Source organism: Oncorhynchus tshawytscha, linkage group LG04 (genome assembly GCF_018296145.1).
Source record: "Oncorhynchus tshawytscha isolate Ot180627B linkage group LG04, Otsh_v2.0, whole genome shotgun sequence".
Taxonomy (NCBI): Eukaryota; Metazoa; Chordata; class Actinopteri; order Salmoniformes; family Salmonidae; genus Oncorhynchus; species Oncorhynchus tshawytscha.
The window spans coordinates 36,585,690-36,613,450 of NC_056432.1; the positions used below are offsets into that span (position 1 = coordinate 36,585,690).

At 44.1% G+C, this 27,761-nt stretch overlaps 1 protein-coding gene across 2 annotated transcripts; it reads left to right on the forward strand.

Moving 5' to 3' along the window:
* The first annotated feature begins 786 nt into the window (after window positions 1–786).
* Window positions 787–11,823, forward strand: ap3m2 (adaptor related protein complex 3 subunit mu 2). 2 transcript variants are annotated; one of them, XM_024417851.2, is made up of 10 exons: window positions 803–918; window positions 1,033–1,131; window positions 1,408–1,685; window positions 3,042–3,213; window positions 3,449–3,586; window positions 3,723–3,808; window positions 6,875–7,008; window positions 9,009–9,216; window positions 9,441–9,585; window positions 10,289–11,823. In XM_024417851.2, exons 3-10 carry the CDS (start codon window positions 1,413–1,415, stop codon window positions 10,387–10,389), a joined length of 1,257 nt encoding a protein of 418 aa, XP_024273619.1. In that variant the 5' UTR covers window positions 803–918; window positions 1,033–1,131; window positions 1,408–1,412; the 3' UTR covers window positions 10,390–11,823. The 2 variants fall into 2 exon arrangements, with proteins under 2 accessions (XP_024273618.1, XP_024273619.1); XM_024417850.2 differs by lacking the exon at window positions 1,033–1,131 and having other exon boundaries at window positions 787–918.
* Window positions 11,824–27,761: the final 15,938 nt, after the last annotated feature.

The window sequence follows — 27,761 nt, forward strand, 5'->3', positions numbered from 1 at the left end:
AGTCCCATAAGGCGGCGCACAATTGGCCCAGCGTCGTCCAGGTTTGGCGGGGTAGGCCGTCATTGTAAATAAGAATTTGTTCTTAACTGACTTGCCTAGTTAAATAAAAAAAGATGTGTTTATATTTTTGTACAGTATAAGAGTGGATCAGAAGCTAGTCTGTGACTGCAAAAGGTCAGACTGAATGCAAATACATATTTGGCATCCATTTAAAGGATCCATTTGAACGGCTATCTACTTGATAAGACATCTTCAATATGAGTGAGTCCATTATCCAATTTATCATATTTACAGACGCACATATGGAAAACACTACCAAAGGGACCAATTATATTCTGATTTAACAATAGGCCAATTTATCTCCATTTCACGTAAGTGCCAATGATGTAAATTATATACACATGTATATTCAAAAAGCCTACACTTTAAAACATATATAGATTTTACTCCTCCCATGGGCTATGGGTTTGATAGATTAGATACATGGTGGTTTCAGAGTAACCAAGTAAATTATTTTCCATTACATTTTATTCATTGGAAATATATATATTTTGTATCCACAAAATGTATCCACAAAATGAAATCTGATATGATCCGTGGACGATGTCTTGACACAAAATGTCAGACGCGACGGTGCCGTTTAGCCAATCAAGGTGCATGTTCAGCCTGTGTTTACTGGGCGTTGTCCAATTACAATTGAGTTCCGAGTGGTACTGACAGGCACGAACCTCCGCACTATGGACCAATCACTATTTGGCAGAGGAGGGCATTCTTGCTTTTTTTCGTCTCCGATTGGTCCTATCTGGTGTCAGATTTCTCGTCATTCAGGCCAGCTAACTGAGAACAAGCGACGGCCTTCTCTAATCTTTCATTGAAAAAAGACGAAAGCGAGACGAAAACACAAATAGATTGACACCGGTAAGTAATTACACGTTATAAATATAAGGAATAGCACTAAAATATTGAGCGTAAGCCGTGAATAATTCCGTTTTCATCATCGCTGTAATGACGGCGCTCGCCTGCTGTCACAAGACAACGGTGAGGAGGGGATGTTGTAAGAATACAGAGGCAGGCCTATCGTCCAGTAAAACACCATATATCACCATCATCTGTAGTCATCTTATTTCACAGGTTCGTGTGCATGCCTACTGATATTACGGCCGTCCACGGCGGAACCTGATAGCACAGCCGAATATTTAATGAAACGGTGTCGCCTGTGACCTGTCCTATCCCTTTCTCCACATCACAAGTTACATTGTCACTCATCATAGATGTATGTCTATATTGAGAGTACCACAAGCGCTGTGTAACTCAAATTTATATTGTATTCCAACTGCATGGATGGTATAGCTAGAATCGTTTGAGTCGCTAGCTAAATATTTGTTATTTTTCTGTCTCACCCTCCAGCCAAAATGATCCACAGCCTGTTCCTCGTGAACTCCTCGGGGGACATTTTCCTTGAGAAGCACTGGAAGAGCGTTGTGAGCCGCTCCGTGTGCGACTACTTTTTCGAGGCGCAAGAGCGCGCCAGCGAGCCGGAGAACGTGCCCCCAGTCATCCCGACCCCACACCACTACCTAATCAGTGTGCTAAGGCACCGCATTTACTTTGTGGCAGTTATTCAGAGCGAGGTGCCGCCGCTCTTTGTCATTGAGTTCTTACACAGGGTGGTTGATACATTCCAGGTTTGTACTTGGACTACTTACTTTTCGTCCATTCACTTTCACATGTTCAGGTTGTTAATCACCTTGGTGCGTTCCTAAATTCACTCTGGAGTGCCAAGTGCGCTCCATGTGCTCAGGGCGTTTGTAAATTCAGAGAGTTGTCAGATTGTCAGTTCGTAAAGAAGGAGCCTTTTGCTCTCGCACTTTTTTTCAATTTTCGCATAAAATGACATTCCCAACTCTCCCGGTAGCTCAGTACCTGAAGCAAGGATATGCATATTCTTTATACCATTTGAAAGGAAACACTTGTGGAAGGAAACACCTGTGAAAATGTGAAATTCATGTAGTAGAATATAACACATTAGATCTGGTAAAAGATAATACAAACAAAAAAACCAACATTTTTTTATATATTTTTTGTTTTTGTTCAATCATCTTTGAAATGCAAGAGAAAGGCCATACATTGGGATAGGATTCTAGATGTAATTTAGATGTTGTCCACAAGAGTGTGTGTGCAAAAGGTTTTGGGGAGTGGGGTCAAACTGTAGAACCAAGCAGTGGGGTCAAACTGTAGAACCCAGTTCCTACATTTAAATATAAAAATCAATTTTATCAAGCAAAACTGTTTAATTTTATCTCTGGGACCCTCAGGATGACAAATCAGAGCAAGAATGTAAGTACATTATTTAATTTCAGAGGTGAATGTATCAAACCAGTTGTCGTGATAAGTGTTTTGTTGTGCACTATCCTCAAACAATAGCATGGTATTTTTTTGCTCTTTCTGCCCATATTAGACATGTCTATGTCCCAGAATTAGCTGTTTACAACGTCATTCTAGTCACATTATCGCAAATTGAGCAACAACTGTCCTGGGTTAGGGACACTGATCCCGTAGAGGTTAACTGACTAAAGTTAGCTAGCTACTTCCAGACATAAATGAGAGAACACCTCACTCTGACCAGTTCTTTCACCCTAGCAGAGCTGGTTAGGCTGTTTTCATGTTATCCAGAGCTTTGGTGACTAACTGTGCTGCTGGCAACAATTTAATTACTCTTTTTGCCGACGTTTACTGACCGGCCATATATTCAACGGGTGTTGAGCGTTCGTAAATGCATCAGTTATTCTGCGCTCTGGCACACTCAAACGAGAGTGCTTTGAAATCAGAGTAGATGGCCAGAGGGAATTTACGAATGCACCCTAAGTCTACCTTGCAATGTAATCCAACTGTTTCTTTGAGTTACTGATTGTCTTATTGTTAAGTTAAAGTGTTACTTTTTAAAATGTTGCAATTCATTTAGTTAATCTCTTCTCATTCTCCAATCCCTCAACTGATCCCTCCCTCCCCTGGCCTCTCACTCCCTCCCTCCCTGTTGTCAGGACTACTTTGGGGTGTGCACGGAGGCAGCGATCAAGGACAATGTGGTGGTAGTATATGAGCTACTAGAGGAGATGCTGGACAATGGTTTCCCCCTGGCCACAGAGTCCAATATCCTCAAAGAGCTCATCAAGCCGCCCACCATCCTGCGCACAGTGGTCAACACCATCACAGGTACCTGAAGATGACCAAGTTTGCCTCTGCACAGTCACTATGTCATCACTTTTTCCTGACCATAACAACCTCAACACCCTAGTATTACACAATGCAACTTGACCAGGAAAAACTGCAGTGGGAGTTGGCTATGATTTGTTTTTAAACTTTGCAACTAGACCCATGTCACTGTACACAACTATCTGAATGTGTGCATCCTGTTTGTGTGTCATTATATTTGACTGTTGTTTTGTAGGCAGTACCAATGTAGGGGAGCAGCTCCCTACTGGCCAGTTGTCCGTGGTGCCATGGCGACGCACTGGAGTGAAGTACACAAACAACGAGGCCTACTTTGATGTAGTGGAGGAGATTGATGCCATAATCGATAAATCAGGTATGGTAGGCATACTGCCCCATCACGCTCTCCTGTAAATATATCCTGACCTATTAAAAATAACCAACACAGAATTTGACTTTCTGATTGAGTCGTTCTCTCTCTCCATCTCTCTGTTTCTCTCACACACTGTTAGGCTCCACTATCACAGCAGAGATCCAGGGGGTGATTGATGCCTGTGTGAAATTAACAGGCATGCCTGACCTCACTCTCTCGTTCATGGTGAGTCCTCTCTTTCGCTCAGTCTCTCTAGCCCAGGGGCGGGCAGTCATTTTGTCTCGAGGGCCACATCATGATTTCGAAATTCCGTTTTTTGGGGGGAGTTGTGCAGTTCTGTCACCCAACACAATGCCACAGATGTCTCAAGTTTTGAGGGACTATGCAATTGGCATGCTGACTGCAGGAATGACCACCAGAGCTGTTCCCAGATAATTGAATGGTCATTTCTCTACCATAAGCCTCCAACATCATTTTAGAGAATTTGGCAGTACGTCCAACCAACCTCACAACCCCAGACCACGGGTAACCACGCCAGCCCAGGACCTCCACACCTGGCTTCTTCACCTGCGGGATTGTCTGAGACCAGCCACCCAGACAGCTGATGAACCTGAGGAGTATTTCTGTCTGTAAGAAATCAATTTTTGTGGGGAAAAGCTCATTCTGATTAGCTGGGCCTGGCTCCCAAGTGGGTGGGCCTATGCCCTCCCAGTCCTACCCATGGCAGCGCCCCTACCTAGTCATGTGAAATCCATAGACGAGGGCCTAATGAATTGATTTCAGTTGACTGATTTCCTTATATGAACTGTAACTCAGTAAAATTGTTGAAATTGTTCTGTTTTTGTTCAGTATAATTTAAGATGTTCAAGAGTGTTTTAATTTTTTAAAATTTTTTTTTAATTACCACAAATAATATTTACATTTGTCTCTACACACCATAATTTTGTATTTGAGATCAAATGATTTATGAGACGACAGTACAGAATGTCACCTTCTTTTTGTAGTGCTATTTTCATACCTGTTTTACCATTTTAGAAATGAATGCATTTTGTATCTAGTCCCCATTTTTGAGGATGTCATAAGTATTTGGACAAATTCACTTAATTTTTTTTAGAACTTTTTGGATGTGTTGGGCCCAATAGAAATGAATGGTAAATTATATATTGTCATTTTGTAGTCACTTTTATTGTAAATACGAATAGAATATCTTCGGCGCAGTGGTATTGAGGAGTCACTGCAGACCCGGGTTCGACCCCGGGCTGTGTCGAGGCCGGCCACGACCAGGAGACCCATGATGGGGCTCACAATTGGCCCAGCATCATCCGGGTTAGGGGAGGATTTGGCCAGCGGGGATGTCCTTATCGCTAGAGCGCGATGGGACTCCTGTGGCCGGCCCGGGCGCATGCACGCTGACACGGTTGCCAGTTGTACTGTGTTTCCTCTGACACATCGGTGCTTCTGGTTTAAGTGAGCAGTGTGTCAAGAAGCAGTGCAGCTTGGCAGGGTCGTGTTTCGGAGGACGCATTGGCTCTCGACCTTCGCCTCTGCTGAGTCCGTACGGGAGTTGCAGCGATGGGATAAGACTGTAACCACCAATTTGTATGTCAATATAAAAAAAATGTAATTAAAAATTTGATTTAGAATATATTTCTGAACACTTTACATTAATGTTGATGCTACCATGATTATGGATAATTCTGAATAAATCATGTTTAATGATCAGTGGAAAGTACAGATGCACAAAAATACTACATGACAAAATGCTTCCTGAACATCTCATTCCAAAATCATGGACATTAATATTGAGTTGCCCCCCTTTTGCTGCTATGACAGCCTCCACTCTTCTGGGAAGGCTTTCCACTAAATGCAGGGACTTGCTTCCATTCAGCCACAAAAGCATTAGTGAGGTCGGGCACTGATGTTGAGCGATTAGGCCAGGCTCGCAGTCAGCGTTCCAATTCGATTCGTCTGTCAGACTGCCAGATGGTGAATCGTGATTCATCACTCCAGAGACCACGTTTCCACTGCTCCAGAGTCCAATGGAGGCAAGCTTTACACCACTCCAGACGATGCTTGGCATTGCGCATGGTGATCTTCGGCTTGTGTGTGGCTGCTCGGAAATGGAAGCCAATTTCATGAAGCTCCCGACGAACAGTTCTTGTGCTGGCGTTGCTTCCAGAGCCAGTTTGGAACTCTGTAGTTAGTGTTGCAACTGAGGACAGACCATTTTTATGCGCTTCAGCACTCTGCGGTCCCGTTCTGTGAGCTTGTGTGGCCTACCTCTTCGCAGCTGAGCCGTTGTTGCTCCTAGACTTTCACACTTCACAATAACAGCACACACAGTTGACTGTGGCAGCTCTAGCAGGGCAGTAATTTTAAGAACTGACTTGTTGGAAAGGTAGCATCCTATGACTGTGCCACATTGAATGTCATTGAGCTCTCCAGTAAGGCAATTCTACTGCCAATGATTGTCTATGGAGATTGCATGGCTGTGTGCTTGATTGTATATATAGCGTATCATGCCCCTAAAACCTCCTACCATTACCAGCCAATAACAGCAGAGGTTAGCATTTTTGGGGGGGGGGGTTTATGCCTCTAACTTTCTCACTCGTAGTTATTCAGGATTTGTTCATGAATATCTGTAGTCATGGTAACATCCATATTAATGTAGAAGTCAAAATAAATACGCAGAGGAGTTTGAATGTATGTACAGTACCAGTCAAAAGTTTGGGGAGACCTACTCATTCAAGGGTTTTTCTTTATTTTGACTATTTTCTACATTGTAGAATAATAGTGAAGACATCAAAACTATGAAATAACACATGGAATAATGTAGTAACCAAAAAAGTGTTAAACAAATCAAAATAGATTTGAGATTCTTCAAAGTAGCCACCCTTTGCTTTGATGACAGCTTTGCACACTCTTGGCATTCTCTCAACCAGCTTCATGAGAAATGCTTTTCCAACAGTCTTGAAGGAGTTCCCACATATGCTGAGCAATGAGTAGGTGTGTCCAAACTTTTGACTGGTACTATATATTTTATTTATTAGAATTTTTTTATCATACATTTATTTTACTCAAACCTCCCGCTGAACAGATTGAATGGGCTGGCGAGCCGGATCCGCTGTAGCCAATTGTTTATCTCCAATCCTGTCCCCTGCAAATAGCCGATCACTCTCTGCCTCTCTGTATGACATACTGAAGTTAACTGTGTCAAAATGGTCCTATCGGTTTCTGTCACTCCCACTCTCTTTCTCTCTGTCTTGATACCCCTGTTTGATCCTGTCACAGAACCCTCGTCTGCTGGATGATGTGAGCTTCCACCCGTGTGTGAGGTTCAAGCGCTGGGAAGCGGAGAGGATCCTCTCCTTCATCCCCCCAGATGGAAACTTCCGGCTGCTCTCCTACCATGTCAGCTCCCAGAAGTCAGTAACTCTGTTCTCCTCTAGTCTTCTGATCTGTTTTCTCAGGCTTTACACTGGCTTTAAAATATTATACCACATACAGTGCCTTAACTAGTATTTGTCCCGTTTCTGATTTTCTCTATTTATGCTTTTTTTTTATACTGGATGTTATCAGATCTTCAACCAAAAAGATGTGGTAATGGTAAAGGGAACATAAGTTTACAAATAACAAGACAAAGATACTTATTTAACAAAGTTATGCAAAATCCAATTCCCTTGTGTGAAAAAGTAATTGCCCCTTACACTCAATAACTGGTTGTGCCACCTTTAGCTGCAATGACTGCAACCAAATGCCTCCTGTAGTAGTTGATCAGTCTCACATCGCTGTGGAGGACTTTTGGCCCACTCTTGTCACTGAGTTAACTTCTTTAACTCATTGACATTTGTGGGTTTTCAAGCATGAACTGCTCGTTTCAAGTCCTGCCACATCATCTTAATTGGGATTATGTCTGGACTTTGACTAGGCCATTCCAAAACTTCAAATTTGTTGCTTTTGGACCATTTTCATGTTGACTTGATTGTGTCTTGGATCATTGTCTTTCTGCATGACCCAGTTGTTCTTCCACACCGATCTCAACAAACCATTTCTGTATGGACCTCGCTTCTAGAATGTCATTGTATGCAGTAGCGCTAAGATTTCCCTTCACTGGAACTAAGGGGCCTAACCCGAACCATGAAAGTCGGCCCCAGACCATTATTCCTCCTCCGCCAAACTTTAGTTGGCACTATGCATTCGAACAGGTAGCGTTCTCCTGGCATCCACCAAACCCAGATTTGTCCATCAGACTGCCAGATGGTGAAGCGTTTCTACTGCTCCAGAGTCCAATAGCGGTGAGCTTTACACCACTCCAACCAACGCTTGGCATTACGCATGGTGATCTTATGCTTATGTGCGGCTGCACGGCCATGGAAACCCATTTCGTGAAGCTCCTGATGAACAGTTATTGTGCTGCTGTTGCTTCCAGAGGCAATTTGCATCTCGGTAGTGAGTGTTGCAACTGAGGATAGATGATTTTTATGTGTTTCAGTACTTGGCGTTCTCATTCTGTGAGCTTGTGTGCCCTACCACTTTGCGGCTGAGCTGTTGTTGCTCCTAGACGTTTCCGCTACACAATAACAGCACTTACAGTTGACCAGGGCAGCTCTAGCAGGGCATAAATTTGTCAAACTGACTTGTTGGAAAGTTGGCATCCTATGATGGTGCCACATTGAAAGTTTCTGAGCTCTTCAGTACGGGCCATTCTACTGCCAAAGTTTGTCATGGGACATTGCATTGCTGTGTGCTCAATTTTATATACCTGTCAGCATCTGGTGTGGCTGAAATAGCCAAATCCACTCATTTGAAGGGGTGTCCACATAGTCTTGGCCATTTTCTGCATGTGCTTAAGGCATAACGCACACGTCTGCTTGCTTCCCATTTTCTGAATGTTGACTTTTTCTTGTCATTGTCTTAATTTTAGTCTCCACCCATTAAGGTCAGCAAGGTATTTCAAAGTAAATTGACATTGTAGTTGTGACTCAACCCAAAACTAGAGTTGTTTTACAGTGTTAGCTAGATGAAGACCCGTGTTTGGTTGAATGTTTACATGCATTTATCAAATGGATGTTTTAATTCTCAAAACATCCATTTGACAAAGCATTAGATGTAAGTAGTATAGTTTTAGGAATGTAGTGCAGTGTTTTGGTATAGATTGGATCATTATCTCTTCTGGTTTTGCGATATTTGTCACCAATGCAAGTATGACCCTGACGGTTTACATTTGTATTTCCACATTTTTAGTAAGAAGTTTCACATTTTTAAAAGTTGTAATAACAAACTGACATCTGAGCAGCAAATGATTCACTTGTTTAATTTAGTCCTAGTCACTGGCACACTTTGTTCAGTGTGCTCTGGGTTGTTTTTGTCTCGGTGTCTGTCCTACCTGTGTTCTTCTGACTGACACTCTGTGTCTGCCCCTCAGTCTGGTGGCCATCCCAGTGTACGTCAAGCACAACATCACGTTCAGGGAGGGTAGTTCTCAGGGCCGCTTTGAGCTGACCCTGGGCCCCAAGCAGACCATGGGGAAGGGAGTAGAGGCTGTTCTGGTCAGCAGCCAGCTGCCCCGCGGAGTTCTCAACACCAACCTCAACCCCACCCAGGGGACATACACCTTCGACCCTGTCACTAAGGTAAGGTGGTGGGGAAGGGAGTGCATGTATGCGTGCGTGTGTGCCGATATGGATTAACCCGACCAGGTGGTGGTGTATGCTGTAAACTTACATAAGGGTCAGTGGTCATACATTCCATGGAATGGATGATTTCTCCCCCCACCCACCTCTGTGTATTCATAATTATACCCTTCTCCCTATGTGGTGTAATAACATTGTGAGGATATTTTGTTGTCCCTATGCAGCTCCTGTCGTGGGACGTGGGTAAGATCAACCCTCAGAAACTGCCGAGTCTAAAAGGCTCTATGAGCCTGCAGGCAGGGGCCTCCAAGCCAGACGAGAACCCCACCATCAACATCCAGTTCAAGATCCAACAGTCGGCCCTCTCTGGTAAAACACACACACACACTGGTAGCTTCGAGGTTAGAGTTTTGGGCCAGTAACCGAAAGGTTGCTGGTTCAAATACTGGAGCTGACAAGGTCCCTTGAGCAAGGCACTTAATCCTAATTGCTCCAGGGGGGCTGTACAATGGTGACCCTGGCCGTGACCCCACTCCCCGCAGGTGTCTCAGTGGAAGTTGGTATATGCAACAACAAAAAAATACATTACACAATTGTGTTTAACAGACTAATATAAGAACCCCCACAAATGATTAGTAGTATACACACACCTTTATCATAATTGGTTATTACACTCTAGAGTAGACGTTGCCACTTAGCAGCTGATTTAGTATCAGTTTACTTGACCCATAATCATATCAGGGACTAAATAAATATCTAACCCTAGATCAGATCTTATTAATATTCTATCTACTAACTCCATATTACAAAGCATGCTCAGCAGACAATCACATGACATCCACACAGCTCATTCACAGTGACACCTTTTCCCATTAGATAGAAACAAGATACTCAATCTCTATTTAATCTATCTGATCCTCAGAGAGGTTTGTATCTGTTTCCAAAAGGGGTTTACGTGTATCTTACGACCCTTGCAGTGACCAAATCAACATTTTATGTGACTTTCTGTAGAAATAAATTTTGAATAGCAATGTGACACCTTTTCTCCTTTTTAAATTCCTTGTTCTTCCAGGACTGAAGGTGAATCGGTTGGATATGTACGGGGAGAAGTACAAGCCATTCAAAGGCATCAAGTACATGACCAAAGCTGGCAAATTCCAGGTCCGGACATAGAGGCTTGACTCGTCACTCTCTGGCCTCTGCACCACTACTGTACAACAAATAGGAGGTGGTTTCAGATGGGGGGGGGTTGTGTGTGGCTATGATGCATTCCCTGTGTAAATGCATTTCAGGATTTATCCTCACAAACTAGAGGCTCTGCTGTCTAACTGAACTACTACAGAATGTGTGACACGACACACAAAATCCTGTTTTTAATGGAGTTGTTTGCACTGTCAAATGTGTTAGTTATGAGGTTACCAGTCTCAGCGTAGCTACGGCTTTTGTAGCAGGCCTAAAATGGGTATCTCTGTTGTCATTTCTGGTTCTCTTTCCAAGCTCTTTGCTATCCTTTTGAGTTCCTCTTGTGAGTGAGAATGGCAGGCAAACCTGTTTATGTGCTTCCCTCAGATGTGTCACTACAGTCTACTGCTAGTACCCTTTTTCTCGTGCTTCAATCAATTTCTTATCATCAACATTGCCCAGAGTTTCTTCTGGTCAGGTTACATGGCCAGGAAACACTCCTGGTGCTACTTCTATTACATTCCTATGTTATTCCTCGGTCCCCTTGGTATTTTCTACCCTCACTTATTCCGAAACTCCCCATTTCCTGAATTTTTCTTCTCAGTCCTCCGAACCATGTTTATGGATTTGTCTGTTTGCCTGTCTGTCATCAACACTGAAGTCAACACATTAGAGTTTGAGAATGTGACATGAAATCCCTTCCTCTGAATTATGCACAACCATATTCATTGTTTTATCATCAGTTAATACTGTATGTGTAACCATGTCCTTCCATATCAAATCTAACGGTTGTATTATGCGGGTGACATGTTACTGCTTTTCTCTTTTTATATCATGTAAGGTGTCATGTTGAGCACTTTGCTGTGGCCTACCTGAAGTTTTGTCCACCTTAATCACTCTTGATGACCTTTTTTAAAGTAATTATTTATTGACCAATGATTGATCAGGGACTGAATCCTGATCCAAGCACAAGCCTATACTGTATAGCCCTATTATATAATGCAGGACAGATTTATCTTTATTACTCTATACTGACTGACATACTACAGTTTGATAACGATGGGTTGCCCTGTCAAGAATGTTAAAGGTTTGCGTTTGTGTTTGCAGCTTTTGTTTGTGTGTCTGTCAAATTAATTCAAACTTGAGTTTTACAATGGTATGATATTAAAGATTTAAGAATTGATATGATATACCCTGAATTATCAGGTTAATTTGGGTCCTCTCAGTTAGTGGATACTTTGTAACGACTACAATGTAGTCGGTGTAGATCGATCTGGCTGTTACCAACTTCAAGAGCCACATGTTTCTGCATGTCTGTAACGTCAAACACATTTCTGTCATGATATCTTGTTATGAGAGGCCATTAATGAAGATGTATGGGAGCTTTTAATGTTTTTGGTTTGATGAACTAAATGGTAAACACACGTTGTGGGTTGTGCTTCTTTTCTAGGCTACAATGAACATTCCTCTCAAATGATTCGATCTTTGAATTCCACAGATATTCCAAACTTAACAGTTCGACAAATAGCCCACACCAGTTATTATTATGTGGGAAATGACATCATGGCAAATACCAATTTTCATCATTTTGATTAGGAGGACATAGCCCATCTCATATTTGTTTTCTTACCATCTAAAAAATAATCCCATGATTTATAACTAATGTAATTTCATGTTTTCATTTTGAGGGTTTGTGTGTAAAACGTAAAAATGTGCACTGTCTGAGATGAGAATGACGTCATAGGGAGAAGCGTTAACCCTGTTGTTCCACTGTGTGTATCGAACTCCACTCCGTAATTTGCTGATCACTTTAACCGCTCCACAACGTTTTCTGCTATTATTTTCTTCGTCTTTTAACTCTAACCAGACCTCGGACCTTCAACGAGTCACTAAGTGAAAAACTGTGCAAAAGAATCGCGCATTTTCTCAAAGTTTATTGGCTACGTTTTGTTTTTATTCTGGGAGTTGAGTTGCTTTTTATGTTACTGTTCCACTGCAATTTTTGCATAATTTTTTCTCATAATTCACCTTCGAACAACTTTTCAATAATAATATCTAGACTTTTGCTTTGCCTTTGAAGGGGGAGTTTATGCTGTTTTATTTTTATAAACTTTATCTAAGGTATAAAAAAAAATCGAGGGATTTAAAGACCCACCCGTCAAACGTGGTATGTATCCTATCTCTTGAGATATTTCTCTATTTCCTTTCTGTGGCCATCAGCCTTTCCAATAGCCTAACAGCTTGTTGTCGAAATAAATCTGGATGTGTATTCCACCAAATGAAAGTGAGTAGTATCTCATCAGTAAAGCAATTAGTCAAATACACATTGGGCCCACTGATAAACTCCCATTATTTAATGTGTGCGACTTCACACATGCCTTAACAGATTTATGTGTTCTGTTTGACAGATATTGAGGTTTATGTAAATGTATTGATACCATCTAATGGTGTATTGTTTTATCTGATGTTTTTCTCACTTTTTATCCTTTGATCATTGTTCTTGTCTATTTGCTCCCGGGGGTGATATTTGAAAAGTCGATTTGAAGTTTTTTCCCCTCCAACCCCTTTAACTGACACTTCAATAAACTATTGACAAAGTGTTTAATACACGAGTTAACCCGTCGTTGGTTATAATAATGGGTCTGTGTACCAGTCTTGTACAGCGCTGGAGTTTGCCTCCAGTTAAAGCACCCGGTGTAAATTGCTGAATAAGCCATGTGCTTATTTGGGAAGTAGGGTAGTGGAGCGCGTGTTGCATTGTGGCAACGTGCCATTGCATCTGATTCTGCACAAGACTTTCACAGGAAAGTAGCCTAATTAATACCCGTTGCCAAATACTGTCTAATTGTGTGGCTAGGCCTATATTAGCGAGCATGTCAGGTCTCATTGGATAGCCTATATTTAGGCTTTTTCTTAACGATTTTTCCATTCCAACATAAATATTTTTTTGTTGCATATTGGTTTTTGCACACAACCAAACTAGACAAAAATAAACTAATATTTCACAATTCACCCTGTATTTACGCTCAGTATGCATGGTTACACATGTCCATAGGCACTTCATTTGGCATCTATATATTTGTATTGATGATGCACAGGCTTCCTAAAAAGGTTGTAGATGTATTTATTTTTTTGGACAACAATAGGGGTTGATGAAGCCTAGGCTTGGATGTAGAAGATTGACACCCAATATGCAGACTTTTAAGTCTCTATCGTGCCTAATAAATGAAGTCAAACTTCATGTGATTGGTTTGTATCAGAGAGCTTGGGACTAAAAGGTTAATTTTGCAAAACGATGATTCTGATATAATTGGCTTTACATTACCGAACCCTCATTGGTTTGAATGGTGTCAGCATTTTTTTTTTGTTTTTTTTGTATTATTTTGAATTTAACAACATTAATTGGTTATTTAAAGTACTATATAGGTAGAGAACATTGAATAAAACAAGGCTATGCCAAAAACACTTTTTAAAATACAAATGCAGATAGAACCTTAGTCCCAAGTTCTCGTAATGACACACTGCTCCGTCTGAATAGTGGTTGTGACTAATGTTGCAATAATAACGACTTTGTAACAATGTTTGGGACGACTGACAACATTGCAAAACTAAACTAAGAAAGTAACTAGTGGGTTCCCTATCGCGAAAATAAAGTTTTCACCTCATCTGCGGATTTTCTGAAAAGCATCTTCTTCATGTCATTCGACATCCAGACACGTTGACAATATTAGGGGGCCTGATAATAAGTCGTCAAAGCACGTCCAATTAGAAAGGAGAATTATACATTTCTGAGTGTATCCTATCTTTGTATATGCAAAATATGAAACAAAATGCTACCGCAGTGATTCAACGTGAGCGTGATTCAACGTCGGCGTAGGCCTGCTGCCGTGGAGAAACTATTTGGCTACACCGGGTGTATCGACGCAGTTAAAACATTTCAGTTTAATGAGTCTGACTGCAGAACAAAGAGCTCGGTCGCGGGCATCAACGAAACTCCCTTTCTCATTCATACAGGACAAACAAAGCCCCATCCTCGTGGGGAGGGATCGCCATTATAGAACTAGGCATTTTTCTCAATTTGCACGTAGGCCCATATCGACCCATGTGCATTTCATCTGCCTGTGTAAGACTCCCAAACAATATTAAAATAGACTGGCATCCCCAGACCCAGCCATTTCTAATGACAGGTCTAGACTACTAATACCTATCCTGATGTGAGATTTATGTATTTCCCTATAAAGCAGTAATTGATACATTTGTGTATGTGTGTGTGTGTGTGTGTGTGTGTGTGGGGGGGGTGACAGGTGAATTTGTATTCTCATATTCTCTCTGTTTATTGGCCTACATGGAACACACACATTGCTATTGTCCATTGTAAGTAACTGTTCTCTCTTCCGTATTTCTCTCCATGCTGTCTATTCCCACTTTCAGATAGCAACCAGGTAGGCTACTGCTGGATTGGCAAGACCAGACCATGTCTCCTCTCACACCTCCTCCCCTGCTGTGGTTATGGCTGACCCCTGTCTGTCCCTCTGGGTAGCTGGGAAAGATGCCCTATCCCCAACGACCAATCTCATCCAGCAGGCCAACCAGGAGACTGACAGGACAGGATGGACTAGACTAGCATCTAGAAGTTGCGTATGTCTCAGCCCTTCTCAGCTCTTACAACAACTACCTTCCCAACTCCAGAACTCTCCCATTAGACTACACTACTCTGTGTTGCTGCTGTTCTGTTTTTATCCCTCATATTGCTACCAGGACTGTGCAGCTAGGCTTTAGGCTGGACTGTCTGTCAGAATGCACAGGGCCAAGGGAGGGCCTGGCCCCCCACCCTTCCAGGACATCTATGAATTCTCCATGGACGGTGACGAGACCGGGGCCCAGATCTTTCTGCGGGGCCCGAGGGTAGCCATGGAGGGCCCAGCGGTGCCCCTGTCCCCTCACTCCAAATATATCCAGACTGAGCACCAGCAAGGCGGTCTCTTCTCTCTTGGGCCCCCCGCCCATGGAGTGCCCCACGCTGCCCCTCAGGGTAAGAAGAGGAGGCGGTGCGGCGTGTGTGCACCCTGTATGCAGAAGGAGAATTGTGGCACCTGCAGCAACTGTATGAACCGTAAGATTGGGAAGCAGATCTGTAAGCTGCGTAAATGTGACCAGCTGAAGAAGAAGGGACAAAAGGACTGCGAGGTGAGTGGAAATGACTGGCCAAACTTCTAACTAACGCACATTCTCATGATATAGTCCCAGTGGCTATTTCTCATAGCTCAGTGTGAGACTGATTCCTTGTGGCTATTTCTCATAGCTCAGTGTGAGACTGATTCCCAGTAGCTATTTCTCCTAGTTCAGTGTGAGACTGTTTAGCGCTGATTGAGGGAAATTGAAGTTGAAAATGTTTACTAGAAAATGTCTCTCTAAGATATATGGCCCTAAAATGTAAGTGTCATGACCCATATAAGTTTAACAGTTTAAACATGAAAGGGTTTCTAGGTTTAGTTTGTATACAGATAACGACCATATGTGTACATACCACAGCAGAGGAGGATTGTATTTGGGTTCGATAACTGATGAATCACATTCATTTAAAAACAGCTAACTTTTAAAGTGCATGCAGCTGGCTGTCTTAGAAGGTTTTCCTCAGACCACCAAAGTCATGACAAGCTGACGTTAAAGCCCCTGTCTGGATCCCCTTGAACATCCTTTAGTTGTCAAATCTGGACATGCATCACCCCAAGGCCTGGTTAAATGAACAGTCCACCCAAATTACACATACAGTAGACCTAATCTTGCCTATACCTTAAAGTTTACCTAGGAACAAACAATGGTGGAGATAGGGACCCCTGAAGGCGTTCGCATGCTTCCCATCCGAAACAGTTCGGAACAGTTTGTGCATGTATTAACAGTTTGTGATGTTTTTGTTTGTTTTGGTCTTTGGCAAGGGTTTAATCGGCTGTCCGTGCACACAACATTATTTCATGAGGCAAGTCGAAGTTGGGAGCCGAAGTCTATGCCCCTTCATCGGTCATTGGTCAACAGTAGGGCTTCTTCAATGAGGTGTTCGTTGTCATTCAATTATAGCCGATTCGTTCTCATGCACATTTTTTCACTTGAGAAGTACTGTACCAAACATATTAGTTAGATGTAAAATTGCGCGACTAAGATCAACAAAAACGTCCAAATTAATGACATATTTCTTGAGTTATCTTAGATTAATTCAGACTGTTTTGGCTACGGCGTCTCAAGATGGACAAACGGTACTATTGCCGCATTTTTCTCATTTTTCAAGCATAGGTCTTTTAAGGGACTTATGGGAGCACACTCGTTCGGTTCGCCTAGCTGATTACGGCTAAGCCCCAGCCGAACCGAAGCATGCAGAAGAAGCCTTTAGTGTGCTCCAAATAGCATGAATGGACTCAGACTAAGTTGTTGAGCAACTAGAAGACCAGTCCTTGCCCCAAACAGACATTGTAAATCCGTTGGAGGAATTATTACTCAGCAGATTTCCAGCCTGTTTAAAAGTAATGGAAACAGGTGAGATATCCACTGAAGTGTGGGTATATGTTCATGTGGGTATATGTTCATGTGGGCTATGTGCATGCGTGGGTATAGAAAACCTGATATACATGTATTACAAAAGATTTGACTACATTCTATTTTGGTTTGACTGAGGTTTTATGCCAATGCCAGAACTGTCTCCGTTAGCTCTATTTGTGGAATAATTGAGATGAGGGTCGTGTTTGGTTTCTCCTTCCAGTCAACAAACAGCAGCAGTGTAGAATTCCTTCCAGCGCCCTCTGCGTTTTCTCCCCTGACCCCTGAGGCCCCGCACTGACACTCAGGGTGGGGGTTGACCTTAGGGCCAGGGCCGAGGAGGGATAGGGAGGTTGGGGGTTGACCTAAGGTCCAGGGCCTCGGAGGGAGGAGGGGAGGCAGGGAGACGGGGACAGTGTGTGCGGTGCGTACACAGGATGGGGCTGAAAGGCAGGAGGACAGGAAGAATGTAAATAAATAGTCAGCAGTGAGGAGGAAGGGAGGAGGGCTCAGGAACAACTCTGAACTGGCTAGGGAAGGCCTTTTTCCCTCTGTGTGTATGTTTTAGGATGGGGGGATGACTCTGTAGACAGGGACATGGATGACAGTTAGGACATGGTGGCCTGCAGCCTTGGGGACAGAGGGAAAGGTCTGAGGAACAGGTTCAGTCAATCACAGGAAATCTTGGCTTCCCTCCTAGACTGCCCTCCCCTGCTCAGTCACTCTGTCCCCTTTGTTTTCAGACACTCGCTGTCCCAATCTGTGATTGGTTACCTAGACCTCACATGTGGTCATAGTTAAAGATGAGGTTTTTGGAGAGGAATTGTAACCCAGACTTTTCAGTAGTCCTGAGTGGGAATAACTTACGTTTATGGATTTATCCTAATTTATTGTCTTGCATTCACTTTTAGTAACTCCATATTCAGGGACTATACCATTTTTATAGCCTAACATTGTAGAAACGTCCAGCTATATCTAACATGATACTCATGAGGACATCTTCTATCTGTCTCAGAGAGGAATACAGAAGCAGCCCAGCTAGTGTTTATGGATTGGATATATGACCTTCCAGAGGTTCTCACTCAGTCCCATTGTTAAAATTTGAATGTTTATGGCCACCATAGATTATACCAGTGAACTCTAGGGGAACTCTTCCTCTATTCAACCTGCTGTTCAGTAGCTAGGGTCTGAACCATAGTAATAGTAACACTGACATGTAGCTGTCTCTCTGTCTCTTACTGTACCTGCCTTTTTAGCTTTGTAAACTCAGCAAAAAAAGAAACGTCCTCTCACTGTCAACTGCATTTATTTTCAGCAAACTTAACTTGTGTAAATATTTGTATGAACATAACAAGATTCAACAACTGAGACATAAACGGAACAAGTTCCACAGACACGTGACTAACAGAAATTGAATAATGTGTCACTGAACAAAGGGAGGGGGGGGGGTCAAAATCAAAAGTAACAGTCAATATCTGGTGTGGCCCCCAGCTGCATTAAGTACTGTAGTACATCTCCTCCTCATGGATTGCACCAGATTTGCCAGTTCTTGCTGTGATATGTTACTCCACTCTTCCATCAATGCACCTGCAAGTTCCCGGACATTTCTGGGGGGAATGGCCCCCGCCCTCACCCTCCGATCCCCCAGACGTGCTCAATAGGATTGAGATCCGGGCTCTTCGTTGGCCATGGCAGAACACTGACATTCCTGTCTTGCAGGAAATCACGCATAGAACGAGCGGTATGGCTGGTGGAATTGTCATGCTGGAGGGTCATGTCAGGATGAGCCTGCAGGAAGGGAACCACATGAGGGAGGAGGATGTCTTCCCTGTAACGCACAGCGTTGAGATTGCCGGCAATGACAACAAGCTCAGTCCGATGATGCTGTGACACACCGCCCCAGACCATGACGGACTCTCCACCTCCAAATCGATCCCACTCCAGAGTACAGGCCTCGGTGTAACGCTCATTCCATCGACGATAAACGCGAATCCAACCATCACCCCATGTGAGACAAAACTGCGACTCGTCAGTGAAGAGCACTTTTTGCCAGTCCTGTCTGGTCCAGCGACAGTGGGTTTGTGCCCATAGGCAATGTTGTTGCAGGTGATGTCTGCTGAGGACCTGCCTTACAACAGGCCTACAAGCCCTCAGTCCAGCCTCTCTCAGCCTATTGCGGACAGTCTGAGCGCTGATGGAGGGATTGTGCGTTCCTGGTGTAATTCGGGCAGTTGTTGCCATCCTGTACCTGTCCTGCAGGTGTGAAGTTCGGATGTACCGATCCTGTGCCTGTGTTGTTACATGTGGTCTGCCATTGCGAGGATGATCAGCTGTCCGTCCTGTCTCCCTGTAGCGCTGTCTTAGGCGTCTCACAGTACAGACATTGCAATTTATTGCCCTGGCCACATCTGCAGTCCTCATGCCTCCTTGCAGCATGCCTAAGGTATGTTTATGCAGATGAGCAGGGACCCTGGGCATCTTTCATTGGTGTTTCTCAGAGTCAGTTGAAAGGCCTCTTTAGTGTCCTAAGTTTTCATAAATTTAGGACACTAAATCTCCAATCTTGTAAATCAGTCATTCAGCCTATTTAAATGGAGAAAAGTAGTCACCGTGCAGTTTGGTATCATTGTGTGCACCACACTGAACATGGACCAGAGTAAAGTAGTCACTGTGCTGTTTTGTATCATTGTGTGCACCACACTGAACACGGACCAGAGTAAAGTAGTCACTGTGCTGTTTGGTATCATTGTGTGCACCACACTGAACACGGACCAGAGTAAAGTAGTCACTGTGCTGTTTGGTATCATTGTGTGCACCACAATGAAAGCCAATCAGTATCTGGTGTGACCACCATTTGCCTCATGCAGAGCAACACATCTCCTTCGCATAGAGTTGATCAGGCTGTTTATTGTGGCCTGTGGAATGTTGTCCCTCTCCTCTTCAAGGGCTGTGCGAAGTTGCTGGATATTGACAGGAAGTGGAACACACTGTCGAACACGTCGATCCATCCCAAATATGCTCAATGGGTGACATGTCTGGTGAGTATGCAGGCCATGGAAGAACTGGGACATTTTCAGCTTCCAGGAATTGTGTACAGATCCTTGCGACATGGGGCTGTGCGTTATTATGCTGAAACATGAGATGATGGTGGTGGATGAATGGCACGACAATGGGCCTCAGGATCTCGTCACGGTATCTCTGTTCATTTAAATTGCCATTGATAAAATACAATTGTGTTTGTTGTTCGTAGCTTATGCCTGCCCATACCATAACCCCACCTCCACCATGGGGGACTCTGTTCACAACGTTGACATCAGCAAACCGCTCGCCCACATGAAGCCATACACGCTGTCTGCCATCAGTAAAGTTGAAACCGGGATTCATCCGTAAAGAGCACACTTCTCCAGCGTGCCAGTGGCCATCGACGGTGAGTATTTGCCCACTGAAGTCAGTTTCAACACCGAACTGCAGTCAGGTCAAGATCCTGGTGAGGATGACGAGCACGCAGATGAGCTTCCCTGAGATGGTTTCTCACAGTCTGTGCAGAAATTCTTCGGTTGTGTAATCCTATAGTTTCATCAGCTGTCCGGGTGTCTGGTCTTAGACGATCGTGCACGTTAAGAAGCCGGATGTGGAGGTCCCTGTCTGGCGAGGTTACACGTGGTCTGCGGTTCTGAGACTGGTAAGACGTACTACCAAATTCCTTATAATGACGTTGGAGGCGGCTTATGGTAGAGAAATTAACATTCAATTCTCTGAAACCAGCTCTGGTGGACATTCCTGCAGTCAGCATGCTAATTGCACACTCCCTCAACTTGAGACATCTGTGTCATTGTGTGTCAAACTGCACATTTTAGAGTGGCCTTTTATTGTCCCCAGCACAAAGTGCACCTCTGTAATGATGATGCTGTTTAATCAGCTTCTTGATATGCCACACCTGTCAGGTGTATGGATTATCTTGGTAAAGGAGAAATGCTCACTAATAGGCATGTAAACAAATTTGTGCACAACATTTTAGAGAAATATGCTTTTTGTGTGCATGGACAATTTGTGAGATCTTTTATTTCAGCTCATGAAACATGGGACCAACACTTTACATGATGTGTTTATATTTCTGTTCAGTATATACAGTTGAAGTCAGAGGTTTACATGCACTTAGGTTGGAGTCATTAAAACTAGTTTTTCAACCACTCCATAAATTTCTTGTTAACAAACTGTAGTTTTGGCAAGTCAGTTAGGACATCTACTTTGTGCATGACACAAGTAATTTTTTCCAACAATTGTTTACAGACAGATTATTTCACTTATAATTCACTGTATCACAATTCCAGTGGGTCAGATGTTGACATACACTAACTTGACTGCCTTTAAACAGTATGGAAACTTCCAGAAAATTATGGAATGTCTTTAGAAGCTTCTGATAGGCTAATTGACATAATTTGAGTCAATTGGTGGTGTACCTGTGGATGTATTTCAAAGCCTACCTTCAAACTCAGTGCCTCTTTGCTTGACATCATGGGAAAAACAAAAGAAATCAGCCAAGACCATCATACCGCTCAGAAAGGAGACACATTCTGTTTCCTAGAGATACTTTGGTGCGAAAAGTGCAAATCAATCCCAGAACAACAGCAAAGGACCTTGTGAAGACGTTTGAGGAAACAGGTACAAAAGTATCTATATCCACAGTAAAACGAGTCCAATATAGACATAACCTGAAAGGCCGCTCAGCAAGGAAGACGCCACTGCTCCAAAACCGCCATAAAAATGCCAGACAATGGTTTGCAACTGCACATGAGGACAAAGATTGTACTTTTTTGAGAAATGTCCTCTGGTCTGATGAAACAAAAATAAAACTGTTTGGCCATAATGACCATCGTTATGTTTGGAGGAAAAAGGGGGAGGCTTGCAAGCCGAAGAACACCATCCCAACCGTGAAGCAGGGGGGTGGGAGCATCATGTTGTGGGGGTGCTTTGCTGCAGGAGGGACTGGTGCACTTCATAAAATAGATGGCATCATGAGAAGGAAAATGATGTGGATATATTGAAGCAACATCTCAAGACATCAGTCAGGAAGTTAAATCTTGGTTGCAAATGGGTCTTCCAAATGGACAATGACCCCAAGCATACTTCCAAAGTTGTGGCAAAATGGCTTAAGGACAACAAAGTCAAGGTATTGGAGTGGCCATCACAAAGCCCTGACCTCAATCTCATAGAAATTTTCCAGGCAGAACTGTAAAAGCGTGTGCGAGCAAGGAGGCCTACAAACCTGACTCAGTTACACCAGCTCTCAGGAGGAAGGAATGGAATGGAGGAAGGAATGGGCCAGGAGGAATGGGCCAAAATTTACCCAACTTATTGTGGGAAGCTTGTGGAAGGCTACCTGAAATGTTTGACCCAAGTTAAACAATTTAATGGCAATGCTACCAAATACTAATTGAGTGTATGTAAACTTCTGACCCACTGGGAATGTGATGAAAGAAACAAAAGCTAAAATAAATAATTCTCTCTACTATTATTCTGACATTTCACATTCTTAAAATAAAGTGGTGATCCTAACTGACCTAAGACAGGGAATTCTTACTAGGATTAATTGTCAGGAATTGTGAAAAACTGAGTTTAAATGTTTTTGGCTAAGTTGTATGTAAACTTCCAACTTCAACTGTATTTACAGTGTAAGATTGTATTGGTTAGGCCAGCAGTGAGTAGGATAGACAGAGAGAGGAAGCTGTAGCTGTGCTCTTTAGGTGAACTATATTGAGCAGAGGTTGAACATCTCACTCTCCTCATATCCCCCTCTCGTCTTCTGTCCTCTCTGGCCCCTGTGTTGGTCCACCAGCTGTGTCCCCATTGTCTTGGCAACCACATCCCATCATCTCCATCTATTATTCTCCTCTCCAGATACGAGGTCTGACCACACATCTCATGGTGTTTACACCTCTTATTGCCTTAGTCACAGGAGGCCAGGCTTATAATTTGGAAGGAAGGCCACGCAAGACTAGTATAGCCTATGTACATTACTCTTAAAGATGCATATGGTGTTTATATGTCTACTGCCACTTTTATTTAACCAGAGGCTAAATCAGCCAGGTAGGTCATTTAGAGAGGACATGAGGAGTGGAGAGAACAGGACAAGGACATCACAGGAGTGGAGAAGGACAGGGCAGGAGAGGACAGGAGGGGAGAAGGACAGGACAGCAGAGGACTGAGGGGAGAAGGACAGGAGAGTAGAGGACAGGAGGGGAGAAGAACAGGAGAGTAAAGGACAGGAGTGGAGAAGGACAGGAGAGGACAGGAGGGAGAAGGACAGGACAGGAGAGGACGGAGGGGAGAAGGACAGGAGAGTAGAGGACAGGAGGGGAGAAGGACAGGACAGGAGAGTAGTGGACAGGAGGGGAGAAGGACAGGAGAGTTGAGGACAGGAGGGGAGAAGGACAGGAGAGTAGAGGACAGGAGGGGAGAAGGACAGGAGAGGACAGGAGAGTAGAGGATAGGAGGGGAGAAGCACAGGAGAGGAGAAGGACAGGAGTATAGAGGACAGGAGGGGAGAAGTACAGGAGAGTAGAGGACAGGAGAGTAGATGACAGGAGGGGAGAAGAACAGGACAGGAGAGGAGAGGATGAGGGATGGGGAGAAGGACAGGACAGGAGAGTAGAGGACAGGAGAGTAGATGACAGGAGAGGAGAGGATGAGGGGAGAAGGACAGGACAGGAGAGTAGAGGACAGGAGGGGAGAAGGACAGGAGAGGAGAGGATGAGGGGAGAAGGACAGGACAGGAGAGTAGAGGACAGGAGGGGAGAAGGACAGGAGAGGAGAGGATGAGGGGAGAAGGACAGGACAGGAGAGTAGAGGACAGGAGGGGTCATGGACAGGACAGGAGAGTAGAGGACAGGAGGGGAGAAGGACAGGAGAGTAGAGGACAGGAGGGGTCATGGACAGGACAGGAGAGTAGAGGACAGGAGGGGAGAAGGACAGGAGAGGACAGGAGGAAGGACAGGAGAGGAGAAGGACAGGAGGGAGAAGGACATGAGAGGACAGGAGGGGATAAGGACAGGAGAGTAGAGGACAGGAGAGGAGAAGGACAGGAGAGAAGGACAGGAGAGTAGAGGACAGGAGGGGAGAAGGACAGGAGAGGATAGTGGGGAAGGCTGTGGGAAGTCAGAGTGTTAGTTAATTAATACTGTTAATAGTGTTGTAATTACAGCCGGCCACCTCTTTCCACTCCTCCCCCTACCCTCATCACTGTGAGTTGCTGCTTTTTACAACTCATTGTTAAAGTGGTTGTAATTAGTCTCCCTCCCCCTGATTCTTGTCCTAGTCTACAGGGGAGTGGGAGTGGGTTGTCACAGGTCTGGGTGAGTGACGAGGATATTGGAGGGTTGCCGGGTTGGTAGCCCGGTTACACCAGACTGAACACCACTCATTCTTGCTTCACTTGTTCAATTTGTTGTAACCAAAGTTGTAAGGGAGATGGTGACGTCCTGGTTACCAGAACAGTTATCTGTCATTTATGGGGGTGAGGGAGACTGACATACAGAGTACGTGGGAATTAGCTGAGATTGAGTTGGGGGAGGTTATTTATACAACAGGATTACAGTAATGTCATTGAGCAGATGGGATTTTGTGTGTGTGTGTGTGTGTGCGTGTGTGTGTGCTAGCACTGACTTTGCTAATAGCACATTTATTGATGGAAAATATATCTACTATGACTGAGATGTGGTTCTCCCACTTAGCTATTGTGAGATGAATACACTAACTGTAAGTCGCTCTGGATAAAAGCATCTGCTAAATGACTCAAACGTGCGTGTGTGTGTGTGTGAGTGTTTGTGTGTGTGAGTGTGTGTGTGTGTGCGTGCATGCGTGTGTGTGTGTGTGTGTGTGTGTGTGTGTGTGAGAGAGAGAGAAAATGGGGAGGGCTGTCTGGGGAGGCCAGGTGCAGTGTAATCAGATCAGTCAGTGCTGACTATGAGATGAGTTGGAGATATATACTACACTACCCAAGGCAGAGTAGTCCACAAACGTCCGGCGTTAGAGTCGCGTGTCTGAGTCGAGGCTAACAGACTTTAGCTCAGATATTTGTATCACTCATGTTGGAGCGGTAATTTAGGCGTGCCACACAACGGAACCACGGCACGCCGGCAGGTACAATGACGTTGCTCGGTCGCCACCCAATAACACAAACATGCTGCGCAGCCGCTCTTGCTGTACCGCTTACTACAAACACACCCCTTTATGCACACACATTCACACACTCTCTCACTCTCTCACACACACACACACATTCACACACTCTCTCACTCTATCACACACACACACACACACACACACACACACACACACACTATCACACACACACACACACACACACACACATTCACACACTCTCTCACTCTCTCACACACACACACACACACACACACACACACACACACACACACACACACACACACACACACACACATTCACACACTCTCTCACTCTCTCACACACACACACACACATTCACACACTCTCTCACTCTCTCACACACACACACATTCACACACTCTCTCACACACACACACACACACACATTCACACACTCTCTCACTCTCTCACACACACACACATTCACTCACTCTCTCACACACACACACACACACACACTCTGAGTGACGTCAGAGCAGGGAATTTCCACGCCAGCCATATAAGAGGCTGAGGCTCAGAAAGGCATCACAAACGCTGTGTCACTGACTGGTTGCTTGCTTTACTACCATTCTCTCTCTCTGTCATTCTCACTCTTTCTGTCGTTCTCTCTCCCTCTCTGTCGTTCTCTCTCCCTCTCTGTCGTTCTCTCTCTCTCTGTCGTTCTCTCTCTCTCTCTGTCGTTCTCTCTCTGTCGTTCTCTCTCTGTCGTTCTCTCTCTCTCTCTGTCGTTCTCTCTCTGTCGTTCTCTCTGTCGTTCTCTCTCTCTCATTGTCATTCTCTCTCTCGTCATTCTCTCTCTCTGTCGTTCTCTCTCTCTGTCGTTCTCTCTCTCTGTCATTCTCTCTCTCTGTCGTTCTCTCACTCTCGTTGTCATTCTCTCTCTCTCGTTGTCATTCTCTCTCTCTCTGTCGTTCTCTCTCTCTCTCTCTCTTGTTGTCATTCTCTCTCTCTCTGTCGTTCTCTCTCTCTCTCTCTCTCTCTTGTTGTCATTCTCTCTCTCTCTGTCGTTCTCTCTCTCTGTCGTTCTCTCTCTCTGTCGTTCTCTCTCTCTCAATCGTTCTCTCTCTCTCTCTCGTTGTCATTCTCTCTCTGTCGTTCTCTCTCTCTGTCGTTCTCTCTCTCTGTCGTTCTCTCTCTCTCAATCGTTCTCTCTCTCTCTCTCGTTGTCATTCTCTCTCTCTCTGTCGTTCTCTCTCTCTGTCGTTCTCTCTCTCTGTCATTCTCTCTCTCTCTCTGTCGTTCTCTCTCTCTGTCGTTCTCTCTCTCTCTCTGTCGTTCTCTCTCTCTGTCGTTCTCTCTCTCTGTCGTTCTCTCTCTCTGTCTTCAACATGAACTCGTTCTCTTTATTTTTGTGATTTGTGCTTTTTCTTTGACTAAATGGCTGTTTAAAATGTTTTTACACTTCTCTCAAAAGAGATTGACAGTAAACCTGTGTAACTAACAACAATGAATCCAGGTAAGCCCATATACATCGGCGCTTCAGGTGCCTGGCACTCTGTGAAGCTTGGAAATTACAACGGCCACTTTCCCCTCTTCACCTAGACTTAAAAGTAGAAGAAACTGGTAAACCCCAGATACAACTTTGTTCAATAGTTGGCTGGCATTCAGAGGCACATTACTAGTGTCAGTGAAAGCTAAACCGAGAGCATATTTTACCTGCGTCTGAGATGGTACTAGCAGATCTCTCTCCCTTTAAAACCGACATAAACAAAACACTCCCCCCAGACCTCCTAAATATGATCGGTATGTTAATCTCGTAGGGTCAGTTTCCTAAAAGAGAACAACTCAGAATGGAGGGGAAGTTATTTTACTGTACAACCTTGGGGGTTATTTAGTCTATCAGAATGATACTAATTAGGCAGTGTGTTTTCTCTAATTTCACACGGTACAAAAATATGTTTCATATTCTACCTTGTGTTACGTTTGTACAAATTTCCATAAATTTGCACAATTCAGAAATGTTTGCTACATTATGTCTGTGTGTGTGGATCTTGAGTCAGCATGTTTAAATGGCTGTGGTGCTGTGTAAGTGTCTGTTCCCCGGTACACAGAGTGTGTGTGTGTGTGTGTGTGTGTCCGTGTGTGTGCACTGTGCACTGTAGTCCAGTCCAGTTATTGCAGGCAGCCCTGACACAGATGGTCTTCAGCTATACCACATACCAGAGGCATTGTTTAGGGAAGCTGAGCTCAAGGAGATAATTGACAGCCATAGAGAGGTCCCATCCCCCAGTCCACCTTCCGTCTATCTCTCTCATTCTCTCTCTTTCTCTGTGTTATTCTCACTAACTCGATATAGGGCTGCATGTGCAAGCAAGCATACACAGACCCCCCCTCCCTCTCTCTCGCTCTCTTTCACCCTAGCAGCAGAGCTCAGGATGGCCGCTGATTGGTTGCTTGACTCTCTTTGTGTGCGGTGTGTAGCGTGACGTTTCGCCGGCCGTGTGTGTGCGTGTGTTCATGCGAGTGTATTGTTGAAGAGGAGGTAGGGGGGGAGTATTCACATCACGAGTGCAGTTAGTTTTACTCGATGGAAAGACTGAGAAAGAGAGGAGGGAGGAGGGGGGTTTAAAGAAAGGAGAAGGAATGGGGGGAGGTAGTGTGTAGAGCAGCAGTGAAAACGATCACAGAGGCTGGATTTGAAAAAAATCCTC

Bases quoted from the DNA above. Each gene is read 5' to 3' on its own strand.
- ap3m2 (XM_024417850.2), top strand. From the start codon at position 1,413: ATGATCCACAGCCTGTTCCTCGTGAACTCCTCGGGGGACATTTTCCTT. The intron at 1,686-3,041 runs GTTTGTACTTGG...CCCTGTTGTCAG, and splicing joins GGGTGGTTGATACATTCCAG to GACTACTTTGGGGTGTGCAC. The intron at 7,009-9,008 runs GTCAGTAACTCT...TCTGCCCCTCAG, and splicing joins TACCATGTCAGCTCCCAGAA to TCTGGTGGCCATCCCAGTGT.